At 52.6% G+C, this 27,024-nt stretch overlaps 1 protein-coding gene across 2 annotated transcripts in view; it reads right to left on the reverse strand.

Moving 5' to 3' along the window:
* Window positions 1–483: 483 nt before the first annotated feature.
* Lhx2 (LIM homeobox 2) overlaps window positions 484–27,024 on the reverse strand; it is a 30,166-nt gene continuing 3,625 nt past the window's right edge. Inside the window, exons 1-5 of one of the 2 annotated variants that reach the window (XM_055600346.1) lie at window positions 18,744–19,030; window positions 17,142–17,344; window positions 15,817–16,220; window positions 10,428–10,633; window positions 484–1,372 (exon numbers count right to left, since the gene is read on the reverse strand). In XM_055600346.1, the coding sequence (XP_055456321.1) occupies window positions 1,085–1,372; window positions 10,428–10,633; window positions 15,817–16,220; window positions 17,142–17,344; window positions 18,744–18,863 (1,221 nt within the window). In that variant the 5' untranslated portion in view covers window positions 18,864–19,030 and the 3' untranslated portion in view covers window positions 484–1,084. Of the gene's footprint in view, window positions 1,373–10,427; window positions 10,634–15,816; window positions 16,221–17,141; window positions 17,345–18,743; window positions 19,031–27,024 lie in introns of those variants that run through there. The other variant, XM_055600347.1, reaches the window with a different exon arrangement.

The following is a 27,024-nucleotide window of genomic DNA, read 5'->3' on the forward strand; positions in this document are numbered from 1 at the left end:
AAGTGAGAGAGAGACACAGAGACAGAGACAAAGACAGAGAGACAGTGATAGATATTAGGAAAACAGGCTTAGGTTGCTCTTGAATGACAGCAGACTTCTCCCAGAAGAAGGGGCACATTTTCAGGAGGCCTCTCACAGTACTGAGTGCATTCTCAGCCCTGCCAGGGGCAGAAAAGACCGGTGTGAGGGCTTCTGACCCCATCAGACAGGAGGATGAACAAATGAATGTGTGCACAGATGAACAAAAGGCACTGTTAACAGAGCCCCATACACACACACACACACACACATACACACCACTGTTAGCATGAAAACTTGACTCTGCTGTCAATTCTTTAAGTGTGAGACCTGAATGTCTTTGAGTTGCCATCAAATAGGCACAACCCGGACACAGAGAAAAGGGAGGTGAACACCCTGGAGGTCTGGAGTTCAGAAAACGCTCTGTCCTCACTCACTAAACAGTACCAGCACCAAGTCTTTTCGATAAGTGATTTTATTACTGGTTAGGTTTTACAAATTCTGATATCCGAACAGACTTCCACCTTAAAATTCTAAAACAAGAAAGCGACCGTTGGAGGGGGGTTGATTTTTTTTTTCCTTTTTCTTTTTAGGACTATTCAAAGTAACAAACTTTTTTTGTTGGTTTTTTTTTTTCCTTTTTTACATTTTGCTCTGGTCATAAATATACAGAGAGAAAAAGAGGGAGAGGGAAAAAAACGAACAATTCATCCAAAGTACGAAGATAAAACAGTATTCCTAAGGCACGTGGCAGTCTTTGAAAATACGGAAGCTCTCAGCCAACTTAAATTATTTGTTGTTTTCCTCGCTCAGTCCACAAAACTGTACAGGGTCACAAATGTTGTGTTGCAATATATCTCCCAAGTAATTCCTTAGCACACACCGCTGCGTTAGCCCGACGCACAATTCTTTTTTTTTTTTTCCCTCTGTTTCCAGGCGAGATCCTAAAACGTGGTTAGTTAGTTGCTCAAACCTCTATTTTTAAAATACACTTGGAATTCAACTAAAGATAATTTCTTTTTTAAAGAAATCGTGGGGCGCTTGGGGAGAAGGGGGTGGCGAGTCATTAGAAAAGGTTGGTAAGAGTCGTTTGTGAAGGGCTGTGGGGCTCGTGGCCCTCCATGTTGCCAGGCACAGAAGTTAAGACTGACGTCACAGTCGGCAGGGTGGGGCTAGTCAAGTCTGTGAGGGTTGTAGGAGTGCTGGAGGGGCTGAGCGAGGCGTTGGACAGCTCCGAGGCGGGCCCCGACGGCGTCCCTGTCTGCAGCGTGGCGTCCGAGGTCTTGTCCACGCCCGTGTTTTCCTGCCGTAAAAGGTTGCGCCTGAACTTGGCCCGGGCATTCTGAAACCAGACCTGTGGGGGACGACAGGGGAGGACTGGTTAGGGGAAGGGACGGGGAGGTGGGGGACAGCTGCTGCTTCAGGTCTGCTCAACTCAGCAACCCAACTGCGGCCCAGCGGGAGGTCTGCCTAGAGTCTATGCCCGCATCTCCTCTTCGCAAAAAAATAAATAAAATGCTGTGTCCTCTGGTGGCTATGGCTGGGTCGCTCTTCCTGCCAGGACGCTTCGGCGCTTAGCCCCTTGCGGTTGTACTGAGGCTGAGGCCTTGAAAAGCCACTAGCCAAATGTGGCCAATGTAGAAAGGACATCATGTATGAGATTTCAAGATTTAGCGGGAAAGAAAGGAGGGGGTAGTGTTATCCATTTCATACTGAGTGGACATGCTGGATTAAACAAATACTAAAATTCATTTTATCCCTTTCCTTGTGCTTTCACGTAGCCACTAAAACTGTTTAAATGTGTGGCTCTTGTCGCATCTGCCACTGAAAGCAAAACCCAGACCCAAATTTGGGCCACATACAACCCAAAGATTGGGGGTGGATGGTATGCGCCACACATTTTTATGAACACTTTTTTCTTTTTTAAATGTTTCTTGGTCGGTGTATGTATATACTAGAATGTCATAAAGAATATGGAATGGATCAGAAACGAATGAATGAATGAATGAATGAATGAATGAATGAATGAATGAATGAATGACTAAGAAAGCAGTGGCAAGGAGCCCACTTTTGCTCTCAGCTAGAGAAGCACTAGAGAGCAGAGAATACCAGAGGGACAGTCTGAAGGCTTACTTTTACTTTTTCTGGGGTCCGTCACACTCATAGCTATAGTACGCACATGAACGTTTGCACACACCTGTACATATCACTGAAAATGCACACAAAACTCACCCACGTTCCCCCCAAGCCCTCTCTTCACAGCAGAGACCCTGAGATACCCAGGGGCCCCGTGCAATGCTTAAGAGGGTTCACAGGAAATTCAGGCCACTATTGGGGAGTGGTTACTTATCCCTCCCAAGGAAAAAAGTCCAAAGGCAGGGCCCCTTCACTTCCTTCTGAGTGAAAGAGCCCCTCGGCCAGACGCTTCCCCATAAAACAAAGGACCGTAGGGATTTTGAAGACTCCAGGCTGTCCAGCTGCATGTTTCCAGATGTGTATGCATCTGCCTGTCTTCCCAGTGTCTCTGACAGGGGTGGGATGGGCCAGCTCCTGACTTCAACCTCCCCTTAGGACCACCCCGGCTGCAAGAAGCCTGTGGCATCAGGCCCCACTTCAAATGTCCTGACACAATTTGGGCTCAATTAGCAGCTTGGTCTGGCAGGAAGGAGAGAGATGTTCCCCCATGAAGGGGAGAACAAGCTGGCTCCCCAGAACACTGATCCCCTCAAGGAAAAAGCACATTTTTCCGGCTCTCTGCCTAAAGGAAGCTTATCAGTCCTTTGCGGGGCTAGAAGACGAGTGTGAAGCTTCAAAGACCACCCTTAGAAATGCCCACCTAGACTAGTCAGGACCTTCCCTGCTGGCTGTCAAGTCTGCAGCGGGAGAGTGTGTTCACCTGGCCTAGGTGGTATCTGGAGAATGGATGGAGACAGGATTTGCTCAGTCTCATGAAGGTCAAGCTGTGAGAAAGGCCAGAGCCTCGGTTCTGCTTCCAAGCCACCGTCCTGGCCTGTATGTGAGTGGGAGCTGGAATGGAGGAGCCCTTTGGGTCCTGGGAGTGGGTTCACTGCTCACCCAGGGGCCCCAGGACCTGGGGAAGGCTGGAAGCTTTTAGCTGCAGCCTGTTAGCCATTTCCCAGGCGTTGCCCCAACAGCTTGTGCACAAACAATGACACCATCTTCACAGCTGCGTTCTCGGCTTTAAGGGATCCCAGGCGCTAAGAATCTGCTCCGTGGAAACCTAAAGTCAACTCCAAACCTGGCTACTCGGTATAGTCCCTCTGTGTGAGGTTTCAACAAGATTCAATCCTAGGTGTTTCAAAAAGTCCTCTCCCCAAAGAGGGCTGGGGGCAGGGAACCCTGTCCAACACTAGGGGTATGATAGAGAAGATAAAGTGTTAGTGATATGCACAGTGCTGGTCCTGGAGCTCAGATGAGAAGCGGTGATGCTAACACGTGAGCTATGTTGTGTCAGGAACCTTGCCACCCTGTACCATCCCTGGTTAAGGCCTGTGCCGAGCCAGGCAACGTGGTTTCTATTATTAGCCCCACTTTATAGATTTAAAAGGTACTTACCCACAATCACACAGAGGCTAAGGTGATCAGAAGCAGGGCTGTTTGCCATAAAAACACCCACACTCTCCCTACCATATGACCCTGAGTAGGTCAGCAAGTAAATGAGTGAATGAGGAAACGAATGGACGAATGAAGCAACTTGCGCAATAGAACGAGCATTGATCTTCCAGGCCTGGCTCTGCCATTGACCAGCCAAGTGAGCTTTGGCTAGTCCCCTTCCTCTGAGCCTGCCTGGTTCCTACTTGTACAAAAAGGGGGTTGAAGCGCAGCTCATCTCTGTGGCTTCTTGGGGTTCCGAGGGGCTGGGGTTCCAGGGCAGCTGTGAGTAGAACATAAATGATTGGTTCCAACTACCCGACCTCCCAAAGCCAGAGCCCTGGGTAGCCAGCTGCCTCAAGCTCTGCTCTCCACAGCAGCTCTGGAGTTATACTTTTGGGGTATCAATGACAAGTTCAGTCCTAGAATCATCAGGACACAACTAATACCAGGCCTTGCGAGAGTAAGTGTCTCAGCCAGGCACAGAATGGGTCCTGGTAAGTCCCAGCAGAGTGACGAAACACTGCCATGATACTACCATGGTGTGGCCCTTGTCTAGGCTTCAACTGTCTGAGGATCTGGTTTCTGCTCCCTAAGCTCTTTCCCTGGATTGCTTTCTTCAAGAAGGCTGGGATTGGAGACAGGCATGAAGGCACATGTCTGTAACCCCAGCACTTGTGAGGCAAAAGCAAGGATATTGCAGGATCATGAGTTCCAGGCCAGCCTGGATGACAACAAGAGACCTATTGGAACCCCTAACAAATCTCCTGGGACTCTAAAGAAGCCACCCAAAAGGTGACGCCTCATACCCAAAGATGCTCACTGTGACATTTCTTAGCACATCAACGTTTGTGTCTGGTGTCAACCAGATAGGCTGTGGAAGCATGGCACAGCAGCTCCACCAAGCCCTGGGGGAGACGTCTTACAGTGAAAGAGAAGGGATGAAGAATTACAGCCTCCTCATCCTCAAGAAACTGAGGAAAGAGGATTGCCATGAGTTTGAAGCCAGTCTGAGGCCTACAGAGTGAGTGCCGAGCCAGCGTGAGCTACAGAATGAGAAAGGACACCCCTCCCCAAAAATCTGGGGCTCTAGCTCAGTCTATAGAGTACTTGACTAGCATGCAAAATCTTGGGTTTGAGTCCCAGCACAGCATAAACCTGATGGGGTGTTTGTTATGTGCCCATAGGCAGAGGAAGGAGAATCAGGACTTCAAGGTCACCCTAGGCTATATATCATTTTCAAGGCCAACTCGAACTAGATGGTGTCTCAAAAAACAAAATAAAACAACAACAAACAAACAAGAAACAACAAAAACCTGCTTTGGAAACAAATAACAACTCAAATACAGCCTGTAGTGTTATAATTCATTGAGAAGACACTAACGGTGGTGGCTCTAACTCCATAGTGAAGCCAGGCACTGTCTGAGCTAGATGCCAAGCATTTGGTCCATGTTAGCACATGGTGCATGTAATATCCCTGTGAGGTAGGCTTGAATGTTAGTGCCCGGGACAGAAAGAGGGAGAACGGACATGTGGACCCCTTTAAGGCCCATCTTCGCCCTCGACCACTTATCAAAAAGTATGAATTACTGGGCCTGTGTCTTCACAGTGGCGTTTCTTCCCTATTTGTCTTTTGGGTCTAAATGGTGGTCCTATTATTTTGCCATCTTTTAAAAACAGTTTCCCCAGGGCCTGGAAGGATGGCTTAGCAACTAGGAGCACTGGCTGCTCTTTCAGAGGACCTGAGTTCAATTTCCCAGCATCCACATGGCAGCTCACAACTGTACCTCCAATTCCACGGGATCTGACACCCTCTCGCAGACACACATGCAGGCAAAACATCGATACGCATAAAAATAAATGTTTTATTAAAAAAAAAAAAAGGTTTCTTCAAAGAATTGAAAATAATGAGCACCGAATAGAATTCAAAAGCTCCTAGTTGAAGCTCTGGTTCTGTTGCAGAATTGCTGCGAGATGTTGGGGAGGTTCTCCACCTCTCTGGGCTCATGTCTCCTTGCCTTCACAGCTCAGTGGTAGAGCGCTTTGCCTAGCGTGTATAAGGTCCTGGCTTAGATTCAAGTCAAGTCATCTGTGAGGCTCCCTCTCAGTGTGTCTACGTCTGTCCTGAAGTTGTCTAAGTGACAGGCAGTACAATGACCATCTTGTAAGTGGGAACCCAAGGCTCAAGGAGGTGAAGTCACTCACCTTCCCTTCAGGGTAAAACCTTCACTACTTCCTGTAGCAGCTGAGATTCCCACTGCACGTTCTAGCTGAGCCCTCTGAATTCTCTCCTGGGCTAATGAGAACAAAACTAGTGATGGGAAAATGGGTTTTGAGCCATCGGCATTTAAAATGTTCTTCCAAAGTCACACCAAGGATCCCTAGAGACTTCACCTACTCAAGATCAATCAGCTAGCCATCTCTCAGGAAGCCCGGGGCATCTGCATATCCTCCAAGGACAAGAGACATAGGTGTGCTTAGGAAGTCCACACACGCTGCCAAGGCATGTCACAACAAAGCTCTGTCGAGGGGCCACTGTGATTCCTCCTGGTCACCTTCCTCAATATTGGAGCGTGAGTGTTGTGGCTGCCAAGTGTGCTGGTGGTGACAAATGGAATTTTTGATGTGGAGAAAGCATTGCTACCTATTTCCAGGACCCTCCTGTCTGTCTTCTGCATTCTGAATTCTGCAGCTGGGTCCAAGTCACAATCCCTGTGGCACTTGGTACTTGAAAGATCCCTGGACTCAAGACCACCATGGGCTTAACACCAGGCTTCATAACTAACCACGAACCATAAGGCTAGCCAAACCTGTTTCCACAACTATAAAATGGACAGACAATATATATATATATATATATATATATATATATATATATATATATATATATATATATATAGTCTTTCCAATATAGGGATTCCAATATATATATTGGAATCCCTACAAAAGACAAGTGCAAATCGAATGCTGCTTTGTGACATTAACATGCATGCATGAGCCTCCAATGTAAACTTTGCCGATGGTGTCATTTCACTTCCTCCTTGCAATATCCAGGAACAGAAGTACTAGTGTTATCATTATTGTTCTATCATTATCTGAGACAGGGTCTCATGAAGTCGAGGCTGGATTTGAACTCACTTGAACTGATCCTCCTGTCTCTATCTACTGAGTGCTAGAGTTATAGACGTGCTCTAGCACATGCAGTTTGTACAATGCCGGGGAATCACACCTGGGGCTTCCTGTATGCTATGTAAGCACTCTACCAACTATGCTACGGCCCTACCTCCTAAGGCAAGATTCTCCAACTCCCGAGGCCACTGAGGCTGGGAGTAGTTACAACACATAGGATCCATTCAGAGCGGGGATGGGAGAGTGGAACTAGACCTCATTGCAGGGTCCTCCAGATTCTGACGAGGATGCTGAACTGGCCTACCTAATGTTGGTGGGGCTCACACAGTATATGTTCAACAGAGCCTAGGACCACTACTCTCCTTCACACACATCCTGCACTGCCCACTTCTGAGGTCACAACTCAACTTCAATCCCCATTGTCATGCAAACCTTCTGAAGGGTTGAGGTGAACTGTGACCGTGGGGAAAGAAAGCCATAGTGAATGCTGAAGGATCTAGCACCATGAAGCTGGTGCGATTCATTGCTAAACTGATTCTAAAGTCTTTTTATCTGATCTTATTCTGTAACATGGTTTTGTTTGTCTGTGGTGCTGGGGTTCTACCCAGGGCTGTGTATATGCTAATTAGGCACTAAAATCCTTCCCCAGTCCAGGTTATTACTATATATATCCTGGTCTGGCCTTGAACTTGAGATCGTCCTGCCTTAGCTTCCCAAGTGCTGGGCTGACAGGCATGGGTTAGCCTGTCCTTTTGAGAAACTGCTTAACAGATACCCACTGTGTGCAAGGAGGCATTGAGCTGGCAGACTTCCCCCGTATTTAAGTTATTCTCCTTTACAGGTAGGATACAAGAGTCAGAGAGGAGGGACTGAAGCACCAAACCCCAGAGTAGGTAACTCAGGGAGGATCCGAAACAGTCCATCACCTCCCAAAGCCACCATCACCAGCCCAGGTACCCAAAATATGCCATGGGCATTCAGGGCACAAGTCCCAGCCTGCCTGTGCCTGGGCAACCCACAGCAAGTCACTTCATCTTACCAAGTCTTAAAACCTTCTCTACTGCTGGGTATTCGGTGGCCCACACCTTTAATCCCGGGAGTCAGAGGCAGGTGGATCTTTGAGAGTTCAAGACCAGCCTGGTCTACAGAGCAAGCTCCAGGAGAGCCAGGGCTACCCAGAGAAAACCTGTCTCAAAAAAAAAAAAAAAAACAAAAAAAAAAAAAAAAACAACCCAAAAAAACAAAAAACAAACAAACAAAAAAACCAAAACAACAACAACAAAAATCTTCTCACTGTAAAACAGGCAGGAAAAGATTAAGATGAGGTAGATACATGGCTAGAAAGATGCTTTGCAGTCATGGCCAGTTAGGCTTTTAAAGAACAGAAAGGATTTGTGCAGGAGATAGAGGTCTGGAAGGAAAAGAGACCTTACCCTAAGGTACAGGCCCCCAGTGATGCTCATCCTCTGAGAAATCCAGCCTGGGTTGGCTCAGAGCGGAGAGCACTCTGCCCACTGGCTGGACCGTTACCAGCCAAGTGTGTCTTTGGGCAGACAGAAATCATCTAGGCCTTCATGTGCGCATCTACACTATGGGGAGGGGAACCCTAATGCTTGACATGGAAAGCCTGCCCCCCCTGCTACCCCAACCAGTTATACCAAGGGGAAACTGACTGCTGTGTAGTTGTCTTTCTCTCTCCAACAGATGAATTTCTCAGGGGCCAGGACCAGTTCATCTGTCTAGTCTGGTATCAAGAGATATTCAGCCAGATGAGAGGATAAAGGACAGCTGAGTTGGAAATCCTACGTGTTCCTAAGCCAAGGAACCCTACCTTCTGCCCCCAAAGAAGCAGGGTGGGACTGTTCTGTACTTAGACTGAACTTTGATGGTTTAATCTAGACATCTGGGAGAGAGATGTGCCCTAACTAGTGACCTTTTTACAAATGACACACAGCAGGTAAAATAAGCCAGGGGGTAGTTCTGAGCCTGTTTTTTTTCTGAACTCCAGATTTCCCCCACTTCCCAGCATCCCACACAGGAACAAGAGTAAAGCTACTAACCAGAGAAAAGTCTTAAATCCTCAGTCCAGGCTGACACTGAACTAAAGGAGGGAGTACCACGGGGAGAGAGGACAGCAGGAGGTGTCCAAGGAGGGTTCCAGACCTAGCCCCAACAACGCAAAGTCTGAAGGAAATGAGCAGAGGAACTTGAACCCCAATCGCAGCAGCGCACCCCAGAGTTCAGAGAACCAAACACTACCCTAGCACAGACCAAACAGTGAGGGGCGGGGTCAGAGAGGAGCAGCCTCTGGACCTCCCTCACCTCCTGTGCTACAAGTCTGGGGAAGCCACTGCTGAAGGGATGCCCAGAGACTTCCCAGGTGCCCATCTGGTAAGCGCCATAATAGTCTGTAGATCTCTAAGATCTAAGTCACAGTTACAGCCCACCACCAAGGACACCCCATTAAGTTTCCTTTTGCTTTCTGGCAGGCTCTGACCCTTCTGATTTCTCACTTCTTCAGTGTCAATAGCTTTCAGGACCTGTCCTCGACTCACCGTGATGCCACAGTCAGGTTACATAGTCTCTCAGATTTCTGCTTCAGGTTTTGCTTAAACTTCTGGGGGTGGCGTTCTGCCTTGTATGATAGGGAAACTGAGGTCTGACAGCCAGGACTGCTGGTACGAGTTAATCACATACCAAGCTAACTTAATGTTAATTTTAACTAGCCTCCACTGAGCATAAAGCGTCAGTTAGTTCAGCTGTCACCTCCATCACCTCAGTAGCACGTCCACAGGCGGCATGCATAGGTGACTCTTGTGTACTTTTCACTGAGAGTAAACTGAGGGGCAGGAGGCTTAAGAGGCTTGTCTAGCACTGGGAACGAGTATGAGAAAAAGCAGAAAATTTGAAATTCATTGTCCTGACATGGTACCACAAGTTTGGGCCCCGGACCAGAGTCTGAAACCTCTTGGGAGGCAAGGAAATCCCATGAAAGTTCCAGATCCTGTCTATCTATCGAGGAAGTACCCTCATCTGTAAGCCTGATTTCATTCGGTCCCACAAGCACTCAGCCACTTCTCCTCACACTAAAAGGTGGATGCCCTTAGGCAGGCCATCATACCCACCAGGTCTGCAGGCACACCACACCATCACCAAACCTTGTTTCCTGGAAAGTCTGGGTGACAGACAACATAAAACAAACAAACAACAACCCATGAGATAAACCAGAGCTGTCAGAGGAGAATCCAATAAAGAAAAGAACGACATGGAGGCAAAAGGACAGAGAGGGACAACTTGAGGCACTGAACGTCCCTTGGGTAGGGACAAAGCAGGAGGGCCCTGGGTTCATCTTAAATACTTGAAATTCTTAAAACATGACAAAGTTGGAGAGTCACTTGAGTAATACATGGTAATTAAGAACGGTTTGCCACCAGGAAAAAGAAAAGTCAAGTATGGAGACAGAGGACCACACACAAGAGAAAAAAAAAAATGAGGACAAAAATAGGGAATATATGATGGCAGGCAAAAAGGTTGGCGTTCTAAGACAAACCACAAAGGTAAAAGGCAAAAAAGGCACTCAGGCCGAAAGTTCTTCTGAAGTCCTGGTGCCAGCGAAGTTTTGCCTCGGGCCCTGGCAGCTGCAGAAGCCCCCACCCGGCCCAGCTGACCTGGAGGACTCTCTTGGTGAGGCCGGTCTTTTGCGCGAGCTGCTTCAAGTCCTTGGCATCGGGATTGTGGTTAATGGCAAAGTAAGACTTCATTGTCCGAAGCTGGTGGTGCTTGAAGGAGGTGCGCATGCGCTTCGTCTTTTGGCTGCTGGGGTAGGGCTGGTCACGGTCCAGGTGTTCCGCGTCGTTCTCGTTACAGCTCAGCGCTGGGAAAGGGACGCAGAAGCAGCGGGTGAATTTCCTGACTCTGCCTAGTCGCTGCTGAGTCCACACCCTCCCCGCCCACCGACATCTAGTCTGGAAACCTGGTCGTGTGCACACGCAGTGCTGAAACGGGGATAATATCCCTATTTTAGATATGGAGAAAATGAAGCTCTCCGAAAAACGTGACGTGCCTAAGAAATAGTGGCTTCAACCCCAGTTCTTGGAAAAACAGAACACCCAGAAGCCATCATGTTGCAAGAATAATGGAAAGAGCAGCTGCGAAGAAGACTTGATGCCGGCTCTCTGAATTCCAGGGGCTGCACTAAAAGGGTCTCTCTTTACTCTTTTACATGTATTTACTTCGTGTGTGTGAAGAGGTTCTGGGGATTGAACTCAGGTCTGCAAACTTGGCAGCAGGTCCCTGGACCCACTAAGCCAACTTGCCAGGCCTTGAAAGGCTTTCTGCACAAGCACACAGCGGCTGGGCAGGTAAAGCTGGTCCTTTTACAGATGCTGGGGCACAAGGGGAAGGCCACAGGCCAGGCTCTGACAGTGGTGTGGGCAGCCACCCGGGGCCTGCACTCTTTTGTTTCCCAAGTACTAGCCAAGGATCCCCCCCCCTCCCCCGCCGCAGTCTCCATCTCCCCTTGGCACTGACAAGCACTCCGCTGGCACCCAGAAGTTACTGACTGACAGCTTCTATTTCATCCCACTTTCATCAACTCTCCCTCCTCGGGTCCCCTCTCCCCCCAAGGACCGAGTGGGCTCCAGGGCCCCCAGCACCAGGCCTAAGACTGGGAATTGCACTTTGTAGTTTAATCTTCAGCACTGTCCTGTGAAAGGCTCCCCACGTTTGCAGAAGAAGCAAATGAGGTTTGGGGAAGTTACGGGTTGATTGGCCGGTCTCAGGGACAGAGCAGTAGGTAGACTGGGAGGGAGAGAATTGGAGAAAGGTAGCAACGCGCATTAGATGCCTTCCTTAGGCTCTGGCTTTATATGTGTCCCTGTCCCATCACTACTGTTCCCATTTTAGAGGTGAAGAAACTAAAGCCAAGGAAAGGAAGCCACTCTCACACACTGGCAAAGGCTGAGCCCGAGCCAACGCTTGAGCCCCCCTCCCCTCTTCCTGCTGTGACACCTCCAGGGGGGGGAGAGATAGAGCCTGACTCTTTAGGGAGCCTGGCTTTACTGGGGCCTGGGGAGGGTTCCTGGTTGGGAGGGGTTAGGAACTTTGGATATCAGTGACTGCTCAGCTGATGAGGACATTCAGGATCCCTCAGTAATCCCTCATTTCATCCCAAGTCACCCCATCTTCACAGAACTGGGAAGGCAGCTTCCAACATAGTTGATGCCTACGACAGAGGTGCCAAAATTAGCAAATAAATGTGAATAGTTCCCAGGTAGATTTGAATTTCTGATAAACAAACGGATTTTTTTTAAGCCGTCATGAGCCCCAAAGATTGCATGGGCCCAAAGGAAACTCAAATTTTATCGAAGATGTATGTGCTGATCAGGATACTTGTAAAAATTTGCCCCAAATTCAGAACTAAGTGGCTCCTCCGACAACACAACCTAGGAAGCCCTCTCTGCACCACCCCCTCTTGCCCAAATACCACTGCCTCAATGGGCCCTACTTTGCAGCTTGAAGCTGTAAATCAGGAGCGACCCTATGTCGGGGTGTGTATTCGCATGTACCCAAGCATCCACGCCCCCTCCTCCTCCCACCACTGTTTCCACCCGGAACATCCAGAGCGAAGAATTTAAAGGGGATAAGAATACGACTCCCGCTAGCCAGCAGCTCTAACCCCGCACCGGGAATGGACCCTCCTGTTTCTCCCAGCCCCCAGTTTTACCGGGTTGGGGCAGGCCTCCCCCATGGGGAATCTCTAGGCTCATCCCTCTGCCCAGCCCCCACCTGGGCCTCACTGCTGTTAATGAGCTCCGTGGGGACCCTGGCGCCCTGTAGGCCCAAGGGAGGTGCCCTGAGAGCGGCCTACTATGGGGGAAGGTGGTGGGGAGGGGTGGCCGAGATGACAGAGGTAGAAAGCTAGAGAAGGGGGGGGGGAGGGGGCGGGAAGATGGACAGAGCCAAGGGAGAGGAGTAGGGAACCAGAGGAAGAAAGCTGTGGCAACCAGGAGAACGAGAGAGACAGACAGAGAGAGAGAGAGAGAGAGAGAGAGAGAGAGAGAGAGAGAGAGAGCCCTGAATGAAAAGTCTCAGAAATAAGGGGGATATGTGGTGGGGAGTCCGCGTGATCGAACTAATCCCGGGGCTCAAGGAGACCAGGACTCTATGGAGAAGACTTTTCCAAACGGCTATTGGCTGGGAAGTGGAGCCAGCAGGGAAGAGCCTAGGAGCCCTAGGTGGCCCGACCGAGGCCCCAGCCGCCGGCGGTGAAGGCCGGGGTTGGAGCCGGAGGAGACCGGACGGCGGAGGAGGCCCCGATGCTCGGCCCCCCTCCACTCGCGCCCCTAAAGCCTGGGGCCGTGTAGGGATTCCCCAAGATCGGGTCCGGGGAGGAGCGAGGGGCTGAGAGGAGGGGGAGGACCAGGGCTTTCTCCCCCCCCCTTTTTTTTTTTTCCTCTCAATTAGGCCGATTCAATGGAGCTAAAGAGCTCGTAAAATCATGAATAATTTACTCGTGATCTGTTATTAACCCATCGGGTTTTCGAGCTCTTGTCGCTGGGACTGAACCTGTAATCAAATCTGACTTCGCCTCATTTTACTAAAGACGAGACTGTAGGTTCAATTGTCTAAATAATGGATTGGAATCAAATCAGTAATTACGCCGCCAGGCACACACACACACACACACACACACACACACACACACACACACACACAAAGCTGGGGCTGGGGGAGGCCGAGCCCGGCCAGCGGATCTGCTCACGACTTCCGTGGCTGTGGCGCTCAAAGTGCACGTCCGAGGCCCCTCGCGGGCTCCCACCACCGACCGGGAGCCTCGGGCCGGCTTGGGGTGGGGGTGGGGGGGGGGGATTTGGGTCCTGCCTCCGGGCAAGGGGGTGGGGGCGCGCGCCCGGACCAGAGGGTCCCCGGAAGAAGGGCAGCCGCGGCCCCCACCCCGGAGGAACTTTCCGACCCCACGACCCGAGGCCTGGGGGACCCCGCTGCGCCCCTTCCCCGCCGACGTCCGGCTCCACCTCCCTCTGCGGGGCAGGCCCCCGGAGCGCGGGTCTCCAGGGCGTCCGTGGGGCTGGCCCCCGGGCGCCGGCCGCTCACCGAGCGACCCGCTGTCCCCGCGAGCGGAAGCCGAGCTATCCGGCCACGCGCGCTTGCCTGGACGCGCTCAGCCCGCAGCCTCGCCCCCCGGGGCCCGCGGCCCGACCCCAGCTGCCCCGCGGCCCACACCGCAGCCCTTTCTCTCCTGCCCGTGCCGGGAGACGAGGGAGAAGGCAGGAGGCAGATCTAGGGAAGCCCGGCCGCGCCAGGCGAACAAAAAGAGTCACCCTTTCTTCCAAACTTAGTCCCGGGAGCCCCGAAGCAGCGAGCCGCGCAGCCAGCGCCTGTGGGCCCGGGCGCCGCCGTCCCTCCCAGGACTCAGAGTCCAGGCCGGCCAAGGCCCAGACCCGCGCGCAGGAGGAGCAGACAAGCTGAGGAACACGGAGGAGGGCAGGGGGGAAAATAACAAAAAGGACGGAAATAAAAGAGGGGGGAGGCAAAGAGAAAACCGAGGTGGCAGAAGGGCCTCTCCCGGAACGCGGCCACCAGCCACAGCTTCCCGCTGCCTCTTGGGAAGGACAAGGCTGAGCAACAAAAAGGAAAAAATAAATCTTGAAACCTCATTCTCTCTTTTTTTCCACGATCACAAACCGCGTGCCAATCCGGTGTGTCCAAGAAAACACCAGGCTCCCCACACCCCAGATACTCTGGAGCAGAGTCTTCCCTGTCTTTCTGCGGCAAAGCTGACCCACCTGATAAATAGAGGCCACTGGGTTTGGGGAGAAACGGGCCTGGGCCGGATCTACTCTTTCTTTTGAGGCTGGTGAGTGATGAGAATGTGAGCGCTGAAGAATGGTCTCTTTAAGTAGCACTTTGGACAATTTTTAAATCACCGCCGAACCAGCCACCGCTTTACCACTCACACGACCGGGGCTTGCATTTCCCCCCTCCCTAATCGTCCTGGGATCCTCTATCTAGCAATTTCGTTGGAGCGGAAAAAGGACCTACTCCACTTGCCCTTACCCGTCCCCCCACCCCACCCCCCACCCCAAGCAGTTCAGGCTGTTTAAAATCCTAACGACTCTGACTTCTTCCGTCACCACCACAGCAGATCTACAATCCTGGGTTTGTTTTGGTTTTGTACACACACACACACACTCGCACACATCTTGTGATTTAGACTAGAGAGGAAAGCAGAAAGAGAAAAAAAAAAAATCTCAGCGTCAGATTTGTTGTTATAAACTTAAGAGTCCTAAGCCTTCGGCCCTGCAGACCTCGGCAGACGTGGCTGGGCCGCAGAACCTGTCCAGAGCCAGGATGGTGCTGGAGCACCACAGAGCCTCTCTGAAAGGGCCCAAACTTAAAAAACAAACAAACAAAAAACAAAACAACAACCGCGAATCGTGACCACCACAGTCCTCTGCGAGGACCGGCCTGCACGAGTCTCTTTGGAGAGAGCTGCTTGCTAGGAGGGGAAGGAAAATCTCGGAGACCTGGCGGCGCCTGGTGCCCGAGGACCCGGCAGGACAGACGGACCCACAGCCCTTGCTAGCAACAGCTCCAGGCCTGGCGCCCTGGGGATATTCCGTACAACCGGGCTGCAAGCCAAGCCCAACGGTGCTCTCGGCCCCTGCCAGCCTTTTTCTCTCCTGGGACCCTCGCCGCCCAGAGCTGTTGGTCTCCCTGCCACTCGGAGCCTGTTTGGTGTCGGCGGCGCCTCGCTTCCCCCCCCCCCCGCACTTTCTGCACGGCAAAGCGGGCGAGGCAGACCAAGGCGGTGTCCAAACCATGGTTTCTCACCGACAGGGTCCTGCCCCCGGCTCACCCGTGACCTAAGGCGTTCTCCCTAACGCTTCGGCCGAAGGAACGCCGACTGGCAGCCGGAGGCCTCGGGCCCCTCCCGCCGGCACCCTGGCGCGCAGGGCCCGGGGTGCCCACTGAGCACCAAGCGCGCGGAACCTCGCCCCCCAGCCGGGCCGGGGCTGCGGGCGCTCTGGCACTCACCAGCGTTGTAGGCAGCCAGGTCTGCCCCCGGCCCCGGACTCTTGCGCTTCCTCGGCCTCCCCTTCTGCACGGTGCCCACGCCATTGTAGTAGGGAAGGCCCAGCGGGTTAGCCCCGGCCGAGCCCAGCCCCGCGCTCTTCGCCGCTGCGGCCGCCGCGGCCGCCGCCGCCACGTCGGCGTGGTTGAAGTGTGCCGGGTACTCGCCCTGCAGCAGCGCCTCGAAGTGCAAGCGGCAGTAGACCAGGCTGTCCTTCATGCCGAAGTGGTCGCCGGTCGTGAGCATCTTGTTGCACGTGGAGCACGTAAAGCAGTTGAGGTGGTAAACCAAGTCCCGAGCGCGCATCACCATCTCCGAGGCCGAGATGCCCAGGTGGCAGCGGGCGCAGCGCTGCACGGAGAACCGCCTGCGGGGACCATGGAGGGAGGGGCTGTGGGGACAAATAGTTGGGTATCCCCCCCCCCGGATCCCTGTACTTCTCCTCCGGGTGCTGGGGGTGGGGGTGGGGATCCCCTCCTGGAGAGGGGCAGCCTGAACTGCGCTGAGAGGATTAGGACTCGGGGAACTGGATTTTAACCCGGGCCTGGCCCTCTCTGAAACAGTTTCCCTTAAGCGTTTTCACACCCACAGGAGTCTCTGCTTTGGTCAGAATCTGAGCAAGTCTTAGGAAAGACTTTACTTCGAACGGGGAGAAACTCCCTCACTTACCCCTTCCTCAACCTCCGCCCCTGCCCTCCAGACCAGCACCTGGGAATCCTACACACCGCTGTAATTTGGAAGAAACAGAGATGGGGAAAGAGAGAAATAGAGACAGAGACATACAGAGAGAATCCGTAAACAGACCCTAACTCTAAAGCTGGGGGAGAGAAGGAGGACCTTCGCTCTTACTCTTCAGCCTTGGCCAACTTTTATTGCCACCCCCACCCCACCCCCAAAGAACCAGAACTTCTGGGCTACCCTAGCTCTCCTTTCAACGAGGTTTCTGATCAGCCAAGCTGCCCGGCTTTCGGGGTGTCTGTTCCTATCCCTTCTGCTTGAGTAAAGAAACTTCAAAAGGGAAAGTAGCACGGAGACCTCCCCCCACCCCCCCTAAGCTGAGTTTTTCAGTGCCCTAAACTCAGAGAGGAGGGTGAATTCAGCTTTTCTGGCTCTCCGTTTCCACGATTCTTTTCCAAGGGTGCCCCGGGTTGCTGATTTAGAAACTGTCACCGGATTTCGGCGGGTGCTGGCTGGGAGAAGGGTCTTGGGGAGGGACACCCCCACTGGGCGTGGAAGCGGCGGGGAGGGAGGCGCGAGCCCCGGGGGCCGGCAGGGGGTCTGGATCTACCTGTAGTAATCTTCTTTGCAGTAGATGCTGCCGTCTTTGCTGAAGCAGGTGAGCTCCGACTCCAGGTTGAGCTTGCACTCGCAGCACTTGAGGCAACGCATGTGCCACTGTTTGTCCACCGCCAGCAGGTAGTAGCGGTCGGAGATCTTGCCCCCACAGCCGGCACACAGCGCGGCCCGGTCACTGCTGATGGAAGGCATGGTCTAGGAAAGGAGGAAGAGGGGGCGCTGTAAGGGACAGCCTACAGCTCTGCTCCCAGCAAGAGAACCGGCCCCGAGCGCCTTCCCTGGTCCTGGCTAGTCTTGAAATAAGCCTGGAGGATGGTCGGGCAGGGTAGCCCATTTTTCTCCACCTCACAGGCCCGAGCTGCCCAGCTCAGCTCCAGGCAACCAGTGAGGCAAGCCTCAGCCCCAGTTTTCAGTTTTAAGTTGTTCTGGGCCTTGGGTCTCTCTAATTTCTGCTCTCCTGCTCTTGCCCTAGGACAGAGGGGGGCTCTTCCCCCAAACTCATCAAGGGAATTCCTCAAACTGTTTATTAAAAGCACTGGGCCGCAGGAAAGAGCTAAGGGCTAAAGTAAGGCGAGTATTAAAAGTCTCGCTCTACACACACACACACACACACACACACACACACACTCCTCTTCAGCGAGGCAGCAGGCTTCCTGGCCTCAAGCCTCAGTAGTCTCTTGATCCTTAGACCAAAGGTTCAGCCCAGGGCAGGTCCAGAAACTCCTGGCTCCTCTGCCACACCAGCTGGGTCCCCGGTTGGGTCTTGGGAGAAGGTTAAGTGGGATATAGGGCGACCTTCCAAGAGGGTGTAAGACAGGCCCAATCCGAATTTCTCCCCTAAGCAAACTGAGGAGCCCTGGTTTATCCAGACAGAAGGGCCCAAGGGAAACCGAGAGGTCATCGAGCTGTGGCTCCCGCTCGAGAAGGGGAGCCGCTTGGGCCAGGCTTCCCACCTCCTTGGTCTCTAAAGGTCACTCTGCTGCTTAGGCAGCGTCTGCTAGTCTGGCCCCGGGGGAGGCTATTTGGGGCCGGGACGGCGGAGCCAGGTACAGAAAACCTAATGGAGTCTTCTTCCTTGGAAACCAGGCCGGAGCCTGAACTCCGAACCATTGCCTGGCCAAATCTGGCCAGTTAGGAGCGCGGGTTACGATCAACGAAAAGTGCTGGCCCAGAAGTCCCAGGGCCCTGAAACCGAGCAAGGGAGAGAGCCCGACTGCCAGGAGACAGAAGCCACTCAACCCAGCCCGAGCCACAGCTCCCACCGGTTCTCCCTTTCCCAGAGGCGCCGGCGGCGGCTGCCGAACGGTGGGAAGTCAGGACGGCGGACTGGAGCGCCGGGCGAGGGGAGAGGGGAGCTTCCATCCTGAGCTACGCTCTCCTCCACCCTCGCGGGCCAGAGCTGGCTTTCAATCCTCACCCCCGGCTCTGCCCCGGCAGCCCGGCTCCCCTGCGCCTGGAGCCCCGGCTCTCGCCCCCTGCCCAGCCTTAGGCTAGTGCGCCTCTCAAGACTCTCCCCAAAGTTCGGGAGGCAGTGGCGCTGTCCGGCCCGCCCGGGTCCCAGCGCTCAGCCCCAACTCCGTAGCCGCGCGCCTACCGTCTCCGTGTCGCCGCGGTCGATGGCGGAGCTGATGGCCGGAGCCTCGCTCTTGGCCCTGCGGTCCATCTCGTCGATGACCCCGTGCACCTCGGGGCCCGACAGACTGTGGAACAGCATCGCGGCGGGCCCGGGGACGCGGCCGCCCCGGGGAAGGGCTCGCCCCCCGCCTCAGCTGCCCGGCGCTCCCGGCCTTACCCGGCCCAGAGCATCGCCACCGCGGCCCCGGCCCCGCCCGAGCTCGGCTGCGCCCCCAGGCCGGACTCCGGGCCCCGGGCGCCCGAGGGCCAGGACGCCTCCCGCCGAGGCGCCGGGGCAGCTACATCGCGGGGCGCCCGGGCGGCGGCGCCGAAGCCAGGGTCACAAGGGCAGGGGTTGCGGTGGGGGCGGGAGAGCGGGGCAGAGGTCGGCGCCCGCTGCGGGCGCTTTCACGCCGCGGGCATCGCTCGCTGGGCTCTGGCGCCCGGGGCGCAAATCAGGGGCGCAAACTCTGCCCCGGGCGGCGGTGGCTGCAGTCAGGGTTCGCCCGGGAACAGCAAGGTGCCCGCGGCGGCCCGGATGCCCGGACGTCTCTTCCCCCCGGGGTGTGTTCCCAGCCAGAGGAGGACTGGAGTAGGGGTCTCCACGAAGCCTGCGAGCCGAGCCGAGCCACCGAGAGAATTGAGGAGAGGAGGAGGAGGAAGAGGAGGAGGCGGCCGGGGAGGAGGTGGCGGAGGAGAGAAAGGAGGCGGAGCACTGTGGGAGGAGGAGGAGCCGCCGGCCGCGGGCCCAGCCGCGCGCAGCCACCCGAGCGCGCGCCGAGCTCAGCCCCGGCCCCGCAGTCCGCGCCAGCGCGAGCCTCCGCGCCTTTTCTACAGCCGCGCCTGACATCACGTCCTGCCGCCGTGCCATTGGCCGCCCGGCGCCCCGGGCCTTGGCAGCGCGTGCTCCGGGAAGGCGGGAGACCCAGAGGGAGGGGAGAGGCTAGGGGAGAAGAAGAACGGGGAGAGGAGGCGGTGGGAGCCGGTGGGCGAGGCTGGAGGAGGAGGCGGGAGGGAGGGAGAAGGGAGAGCGCGGGGTTTGGAGTTTCTGAGCTGCGAACAGTTTCCTGTGTTTCTCCGGGAAGGAAAATTAAACCTTTCCTGCCGACTCTATCCTAAGAAAGCGCAGCCGAAGGATGCCTGAGGTCTCCATGCTCCCCTTTGGCCTCTGGAACCTGGGGCGGGGATGGGCAGAGACGGGCCGGAGTACAGCGTGGAGAGCCCTCGGCTGCTTCCCGCCCAGCTCAGCTTTGGTTTGGGGCGCTGCTCTGCTGGCCGCGAGCGCCGCGCAGGCCTCCTGGGACCAGGCGCAAAAGCCACGGGAGCAATGACTCCCACGGGTCTGGCCAGCAGGTCCTCGCTCCAAGCGAGCTAGGAATTATGCTGCTGGGCGTGTTGCTCCTCGATTCCCCCCCCCCCCCAGCCTCTCCAGTCACGCCTTCAGGAACTCAGAAAAAAGAAGCAAGGAGTCCATAGCTCTCCCGAGAGAGTGACTCAACCTTTACGCTGTTTGACTTTCTTGATGGGAAACAAGAAGGTCTCCTGCTTTTAGGTGTTTGGGTGTGATGAAAGAAAAAAAAAAATAGAAAATCACTGGAACATAGTAGGCACTCAGCGAATTTCTTAATCGCTCCTTCTTTTTCCTTTCCTGATCAAAACCTCCTCACTCCCGGATACACTTGGCAGTTCTTAAAGACCACAGGCCCATTCTCTTTCTTTGGGACACTCCATCCCACTGGCACACACACACACACACACACACACACACACACACACTCCCCTCATCCCCCTCTCCCATATCTGGATCCACCCAGCCACCTGGTTACGCTAGAACTAACAATAACATGGCCTGCCCAGCAAATCCCAACTGCCAGTGGGATGTGTCTCGGCTGAACCCAGGGCAATGGCCAGGTGTCTGGTAGAACAGAAATTTGGGAAGTAGAAAAATAAGTGATTTGGGGTTTAAAAAAGAAAAAGACAAGTCAGTTACTCAAACTCCTTCTCTGAGTTCATTTTGCAAGTTGTTTTCATTTCACGTGACAGGGCGGTAGAAACGAGTCTGAAATGCCAGTCTGCTTGCCCGACACAGCCAAAGGGAAGCCAGGACCTCCACAGGGCACACAGTGGCGGTATCACCAAGTCACACTTTCCACATACTGTACAAAACTTTCTCACATAAATGTGCATTGCACTTGTAGCGCCTAAGCTTCTTCCTGTCCGTGTACCAAAGTGCTCATGTTCACCTCTTCTGGCAAAAACACAGCCAGCATGAATTTTGTCTTCGTAGGCCAAACCGTAGCCAGCACTCAGGTACTAATGGACAAGTGTACCCCATCCCCAAGGGGACGTCCGGATGCCCAGCACCAACACTTGTGTGCCCAGGCTAGCCTTGTTTAATCTTCTGTGAGCTCCTCTCAGGAGTATTTGCAAAGACTCTTCAAGTGATACACATGTTTGCAACTCCAGGGAAAAGGCCATCAGTCGAGAGACAGGGATGGACATGTTCGCCCAGAGAGTGCTGGCCCACCGTCAGCTCTAGGGATACGCAAGCACTTTATACTGGGGTATCTGGGACACTTTTTTTTTTCTTTCAAAGAAAGTAGGAAATGAAATGTGAATCTGGGAGTCACCAGGGGTGATGTGGAAGTCACTCAAGGTGTAGGAAACTTCTGTAGCCAACCTTGAGTGTGTGTTTTCGGTGCCGGCTAGACTGAAGGGGCTGCCTTAGGAGCTGGGGTGGTTGTTGGGAGCTACCCAAGGGACAGGAAACTGTCCCCATAAAGAGATGGACACCGTTGGGTCCCCAGCTCTCTGACCAGCAGTCCTGTCATTCCTTGGCCTGAACTCTCTGGCCGTTGGGATCCCGGCTTCTCTATTTATCCCGTGTTTTTTGGCTGGGACGCAATAGCGTCTGTTAGAGGCTCAAGCGCATTCCCCACTGCAGGGCGGCATCTGGGCACCCGGGCCCTGGGTTCAGAGGCCGCTAACTTTGCTAATCACTGGGGGCCGTCGCGCAATCGCTTTGCCCTGTCCTGGGAGACTAAGCAAGGCGAGGAACAGGCTGTAAACACAGATCCTGACACGTGAGTGACATTTACACAGTGCGAGGAGCCTCAGCAGTGGGAAAGGCAGGCGGGAGGCGGGGGGGGGGGAGGTCAGGCTAGGACAGGTAACTGGAGCATCCACAAATGCCTGGAAGGGCGGCCCCTCCACCCCTTTCCCCGGCCAGGGGTAAGGCGTTCCCAGCCTCCCGCTCCCTGCGTCTGCGGAAGGTGACAGGTGAATGGGATTCAGGTCTGGCCGCAGTCGCCGCTGCCTACCTCTCCACCATCTGCTTCCCCGCAGACTAGCAGACCCAGCGCATAATGAGGTAGCAGCCTCCAGCCGGCCACCGTGACTAACTAAGAACAAAAGCACTCCTCCACGCCTCCTCCAACAAAAGGGCCACCAGCCCCGGCGCTCCCCGAAGGCTGCGGGGCTCCCGGCTGTCGGCTGCGGAGAGGCCGGGCGCAAAGTTCCCGGGGCTCCCGGGGCTGGCGGCGCCACCAGACTGGGGCCGCGGAGGAAGAAGCGCCCTGCGCAAGGGAGAAAGTGAGGCCGGAGGAGGGGAGAGGGGGAGGAGGGCGCGGGGCGCCGCGGAACCAGGGTGATTGATCTGCGCGCGGTTCCCGGCGCTCCGTCCCGTTATTAGAGGCGGCCAAAGCAGGGCCACGCAAATACCCTCGGAATCGCCAACTAATTGACGCTGCAGGCAACTATTTCATTGTGCGTGCTGGTTTTATGTCTTCATAGCCGGTGATTGACAAGGTGTAATTAGTCATCTCGCTCGGTGATAAACATGGGCGCCCTCCCCCCGCGGCATCAGGCCGAGTGTACCAGCAGAGGAAGCGAGAGTTGACGCTGATACACCATTAAATCAAAATGAAGACGTTCAGAAGTGTGTGTTTGCTGTGACGCTCTCGTGGTTTATTTCTCAAATACGGCACCAACAGATTTACTTGATTTGCAAGTTAACTACAACATTAACTGGTTTTATTTATTTTGCCTCTTTCCTTCCTCTTCCTAAGCAGGGATGTTACTCTTGGAGTATGTGAAGACAGTTTGCTTTTTGACAAGCGAGCAAGCGGGCGCCCAGATTTCGGCAGCCTTTGGAGTCTCCCCGGAGGGAAAGGCAGACAGAACAAACCTCGGACTGGGAAGCCATCCTGGAAGGGCTCTGCGCAGGGGAAACGCCCTACCTTTTGGCCCCAGACTCTTCTGCCTGGGGCTCTCGGCTTGGTTACTACTAAAGGATTGCCTCAAGCTGAGGGTAGAGCTGGGGTTTAGGGTTCCTGGAAGCTCTGTAATAACAACCGTGAGGGGGAGAAAGAGGCTGTGCTGACACTTCTAGCCGGCCTCGCAGCAGAAAGGACTGCTTTCTTAAATTAAAGCTGTTGGCTTGCAGTCCCAGTGGCTGGCCATTTTGCCCCTGTCCCCCGTGTAAAGCATAACTTCTCTGGGCTTGCTTCAAATTACACTCTTTGCTTACTAAAGTGAGCCTTGCTCAGAGAAATGTATTCTCTCTCTCTCTCTCTCTCTCTCTCGCTCTCTCTCTTTTTCTCTCTCCCCCCCGTTACTATTACTGATGCTGGGTACCCATTTCAGAAACCTGGGTGCTTACATTTTAAGTGGAGGGAGGCCTGATCTGTTTTGAGAGCATCAACTAAACAAAGCCGCCAGCATCTGAAAATCAGTCTCCAGATTACCCCGGGTGTCCCCAGGAGGCCCTATGAGGGAGCACTTTCTGCACTTTTGCCTTCTTTCTAACCTCTGTTTCTTTCTTATAGAGCAGAGAAATGAAAAGATGATTTCCTCCTACCAGGCAAAGGAATGTGGGGAGGAGGCAGCACCAGGAAAAGGTGGGGTGAGGGTCACAGAGATGGTAGAGAGAGAGAGCCCTGCATCTACAATGAGGACTGTCTCCCCCCACCCCCCTGGGCTGCAGGCCTTGTTCAGGAAGGGGGGGGTTGTTGTATATTGATGAGAGAGGTTGTCTGCAGCAGCAAATGTGCTCAGGCGCGACTCTTTTACTCTGAGATCTGTTCATTGTTTTGGTCATACCGTACAGAGATCTGCTGATCACCAGTACTGACAACATAAACCTGTGGGACCTGTGTTATTTCTAAGAGGAGCCCCATGTCTGTGACACCAGAACAGAGAAGTGGCTTGGACCATGGCAAGCAGAAAGGAGCCCAATTCCTCCTCCTCTTCACCCTGCAGCAATCTGAACAATTCCGGGGGGAAAAAAAAAAGAAAAAGAAAAAGAAAAAAGCGCCTCCCTGGGCGTCAGCTGAGAAGGTTGGGGAACTAACCAGGGCTCGCTCTCTCTCTCTAGGGCCCTGTTAAATGCACTGAACTTAAAATGAAACACGAAGTGTGAATTTCAGGTTTGAACATGATGCATCGGGAAATGTGAAGGTTGGCAGCCCTTTCCTCCCTCCCGCCTTTCGGTAGCAGGTATTAATATTGTATTAAATGTTATGAGAAAGTAAGGGCTGTGGAGAGGAATGTGCTCAGATGCAATTTTGTCAAGGTTTTTATCTGTGATTATGGTTCCAGATGTAGAAACTCCCGGAGGAGGAAAATGAGGGGCTGCTGGCATGTGACATGTGTTTTAAGGTGTTTGGCAGTGTTTCTCAAAGTGGTGACAAAATGTTCAATTTTATTACAGGGAATTGGTAAAAGAAATACAAATTCTAAGGTCAGAGATTGTTCACCTTCAGCAAAAACGATTTACCATTATTGATTAGGGTGTGGAAAGTTTATATCTAGGCCCTCCTCAAATCACATTGCCAACAATATAAATCTGTCAGATCAAATTATTCTTAAACAACAATCGCAACCAAATACACAATAGCTAATCATATTCTCCTCCTCCCTCCAGCTAATTTCCACAAAAAGGTATACGCTGCCCTGAGATAAAAAGGAAAGTGAATATTGCAACAAGAGGCCCTGCATTTCACGTGCTACAACTACATCTTGTACCTAGAGGGTCGGTTCTTTTTAATTTAGTCCAGAATAACATGCAGCCCTAAAAGGGACATTTTGCTAACCCTTGCTTTCAGTCTTTTAGATTGAAGAGAGCAATAAATTTTCTCACACAGGGAACCACAGTTGCTTAAGTGAGAATCAAAGATTCTCTAGGAGGAAGTAGAGGTGGTTGGTGATGGGGGAGAAAGTAGATAGACCATCAGGTGACTGCCATCTCTTGATTCCATGCCCTTGATACTGGAAAATTTTTCCCACCAGTCTTTATTCAAAGGCATCTCTACCATCCCTCGCAGAATACAAGACACCCTAAGCTCCATCTTGAGCACAAGTTTCTCTAATAAATCTTTTATAAGCTTCACATCCACCAGTATTAATAGTTGGGTACCTGGTTATGGCTCACCAGCCTGAAGGTGAGTTTGGTAACTATTTCCATAGAAGAAAAAGATGTTTTACTTCAAAATTCTGGGTTTGGTGTCTCCCTGGAACCCCCATCAAAGGCCACAAGACTGTATCCACTTACTGACATAATGCTGCTGTACAAGTCACCTCACACCTAGCGCACACGTTTGGCCCCACCCTTTCTGTCATCCTAGCAGAGGGACGCTGCAGCGATGAGATGTATTTACCATCACAGATAATAGTAGGCAGCAAGGCAAATCGCACCTTCCTTGGGATTCCAGAAACTTCCTCTTAGTGAGGGTCCCGGCACTTTTCCAACCTTCCAACAGGAGAGAAAATAGCCAACCTGACTACTGTCTCATCCAGAGCTCCTAGCATCCCTACCCAACTTTCTCCGGGTCTGATTAGCAAATCTTTATTGCTGTCCAGGGAAGTTGCCATTGTCTCTTTAGGTGAGAAATGAGTCATTTCCCACAGATGCTTCAGCTGAAGCCCAGCCCCTAGGCACCCCCTCCCCCAACAATTTTTTATTCTTCCATTAATTAAAACAACTAATGTCCCATTGATTATCTTTGCATGGATGGAAATCATTAGAACCCTTGCAGGTATATGGGAAATTCTGTTTGCTTAAGTATTCACATTTTGATTTCCTATAGACTCACTTTTTCAAGCATAAAGAGATTCAAACAAAACAAAACAAAAACAAGATCTCTGACACTTTGCTAATTTCAGAAATATGAAAACTAGTTTTCAATGAGCTTGAGGGAATCTCTGGTAGGAAGAGCTGTTCAGATGTCCTAGCACTGAAGTTGACCTTCTGATGAAAGGGTCCTAGACAGTTAAGGCAGACATTGATAGGTCTGGCAGACTGAGGTTTTTAATTTGTGCTTGCTTAAAGTCAGATGAGATCATCCAAATTGACTCTCAGACCACTGTGTCAGCCCTCAAAGGTGAATAAGAAAATGGGAAGAAGGAGAAGGAGAACAAGAAGAGGAGGAGGAGGAGGAGGAGGAGGAGGAGGAGGAGGCAGTGGGCAATTGGGTGTTTGAAACTTCCCACTCAGTTGACCGGTTCAGCTTACATCCGTTTCTGGGGGCAGCCATAATTAGAGTGATCTATTTTGCATTTTTTTTACCCACTCTTCCCATGCTTATTAAACAGTGCCACCTGCACCAGTCGCAACAAAGCTCTTCCGTCAGTCAGGCCAGCTAAGGGTCCCAGACCATACATTATCATTAACTGAAGCTCAGTTGAATAGTTGATGATGAGTAAAAGCAGTTCCTAGGACCTGTTTATGAAAATCTTCTTAGCAAAAAATATGAATTCCTCAAATTGTCACCTTCTATAAACCTGTTTCGTTTTCTTTATATAGTAATTTAAGCAGCAATTAGCAAGTTGTTTAATTAATGCACTATCCTCTGCGTGTCACCAAGGTGCCCCCAGCACAAACATTCATAGGTACCAGCCAATGCGGTCAATATTTTGTCACTCAAAGCTTCTGAAGCTGACCACCTTGATAGCCCTAATGGCATAAAAAGGAGCTGAAGAGCCCAAGACAAGGCTAAGAAGCAAAGGCCAGTTTTCAGCAAACCAGTCAAGGCTAGTCTGAATGCAGAGAGAGGGAGAGGCAGAAGCAGAGAAGGGAGAGAGAAAATGAATCTGCAGAGACATCAGTGGCTAAAGAAAGGCACAGGAAGTTCCTAGCAAACATGGGACCATTTTCTGACATTCAGCTATGTTCTAACAAACTCGACTTTCCAAAGCTGATGATTTACACATCTTTAAGAGCCTCAAACCTCACTGTGGCTTGTTCTTTTAAAAGCTTCCTGCTT

This window comes from Psammomys obesus, unplaced genomic scaffold (assembly GCF_907164565.1).
Source record: "Psammomys obesus unplaced genomic scaffold, mPsaObe1.curated_primary_1811, whole genome shotgun sequence".
NCBI classification, from domain to species: domain Eukaryota; kingdom Metazoa; phylum Chordata; class Mammalia; order Rodentia; family Muridae; genus Psammomys; species Psammomys obesus.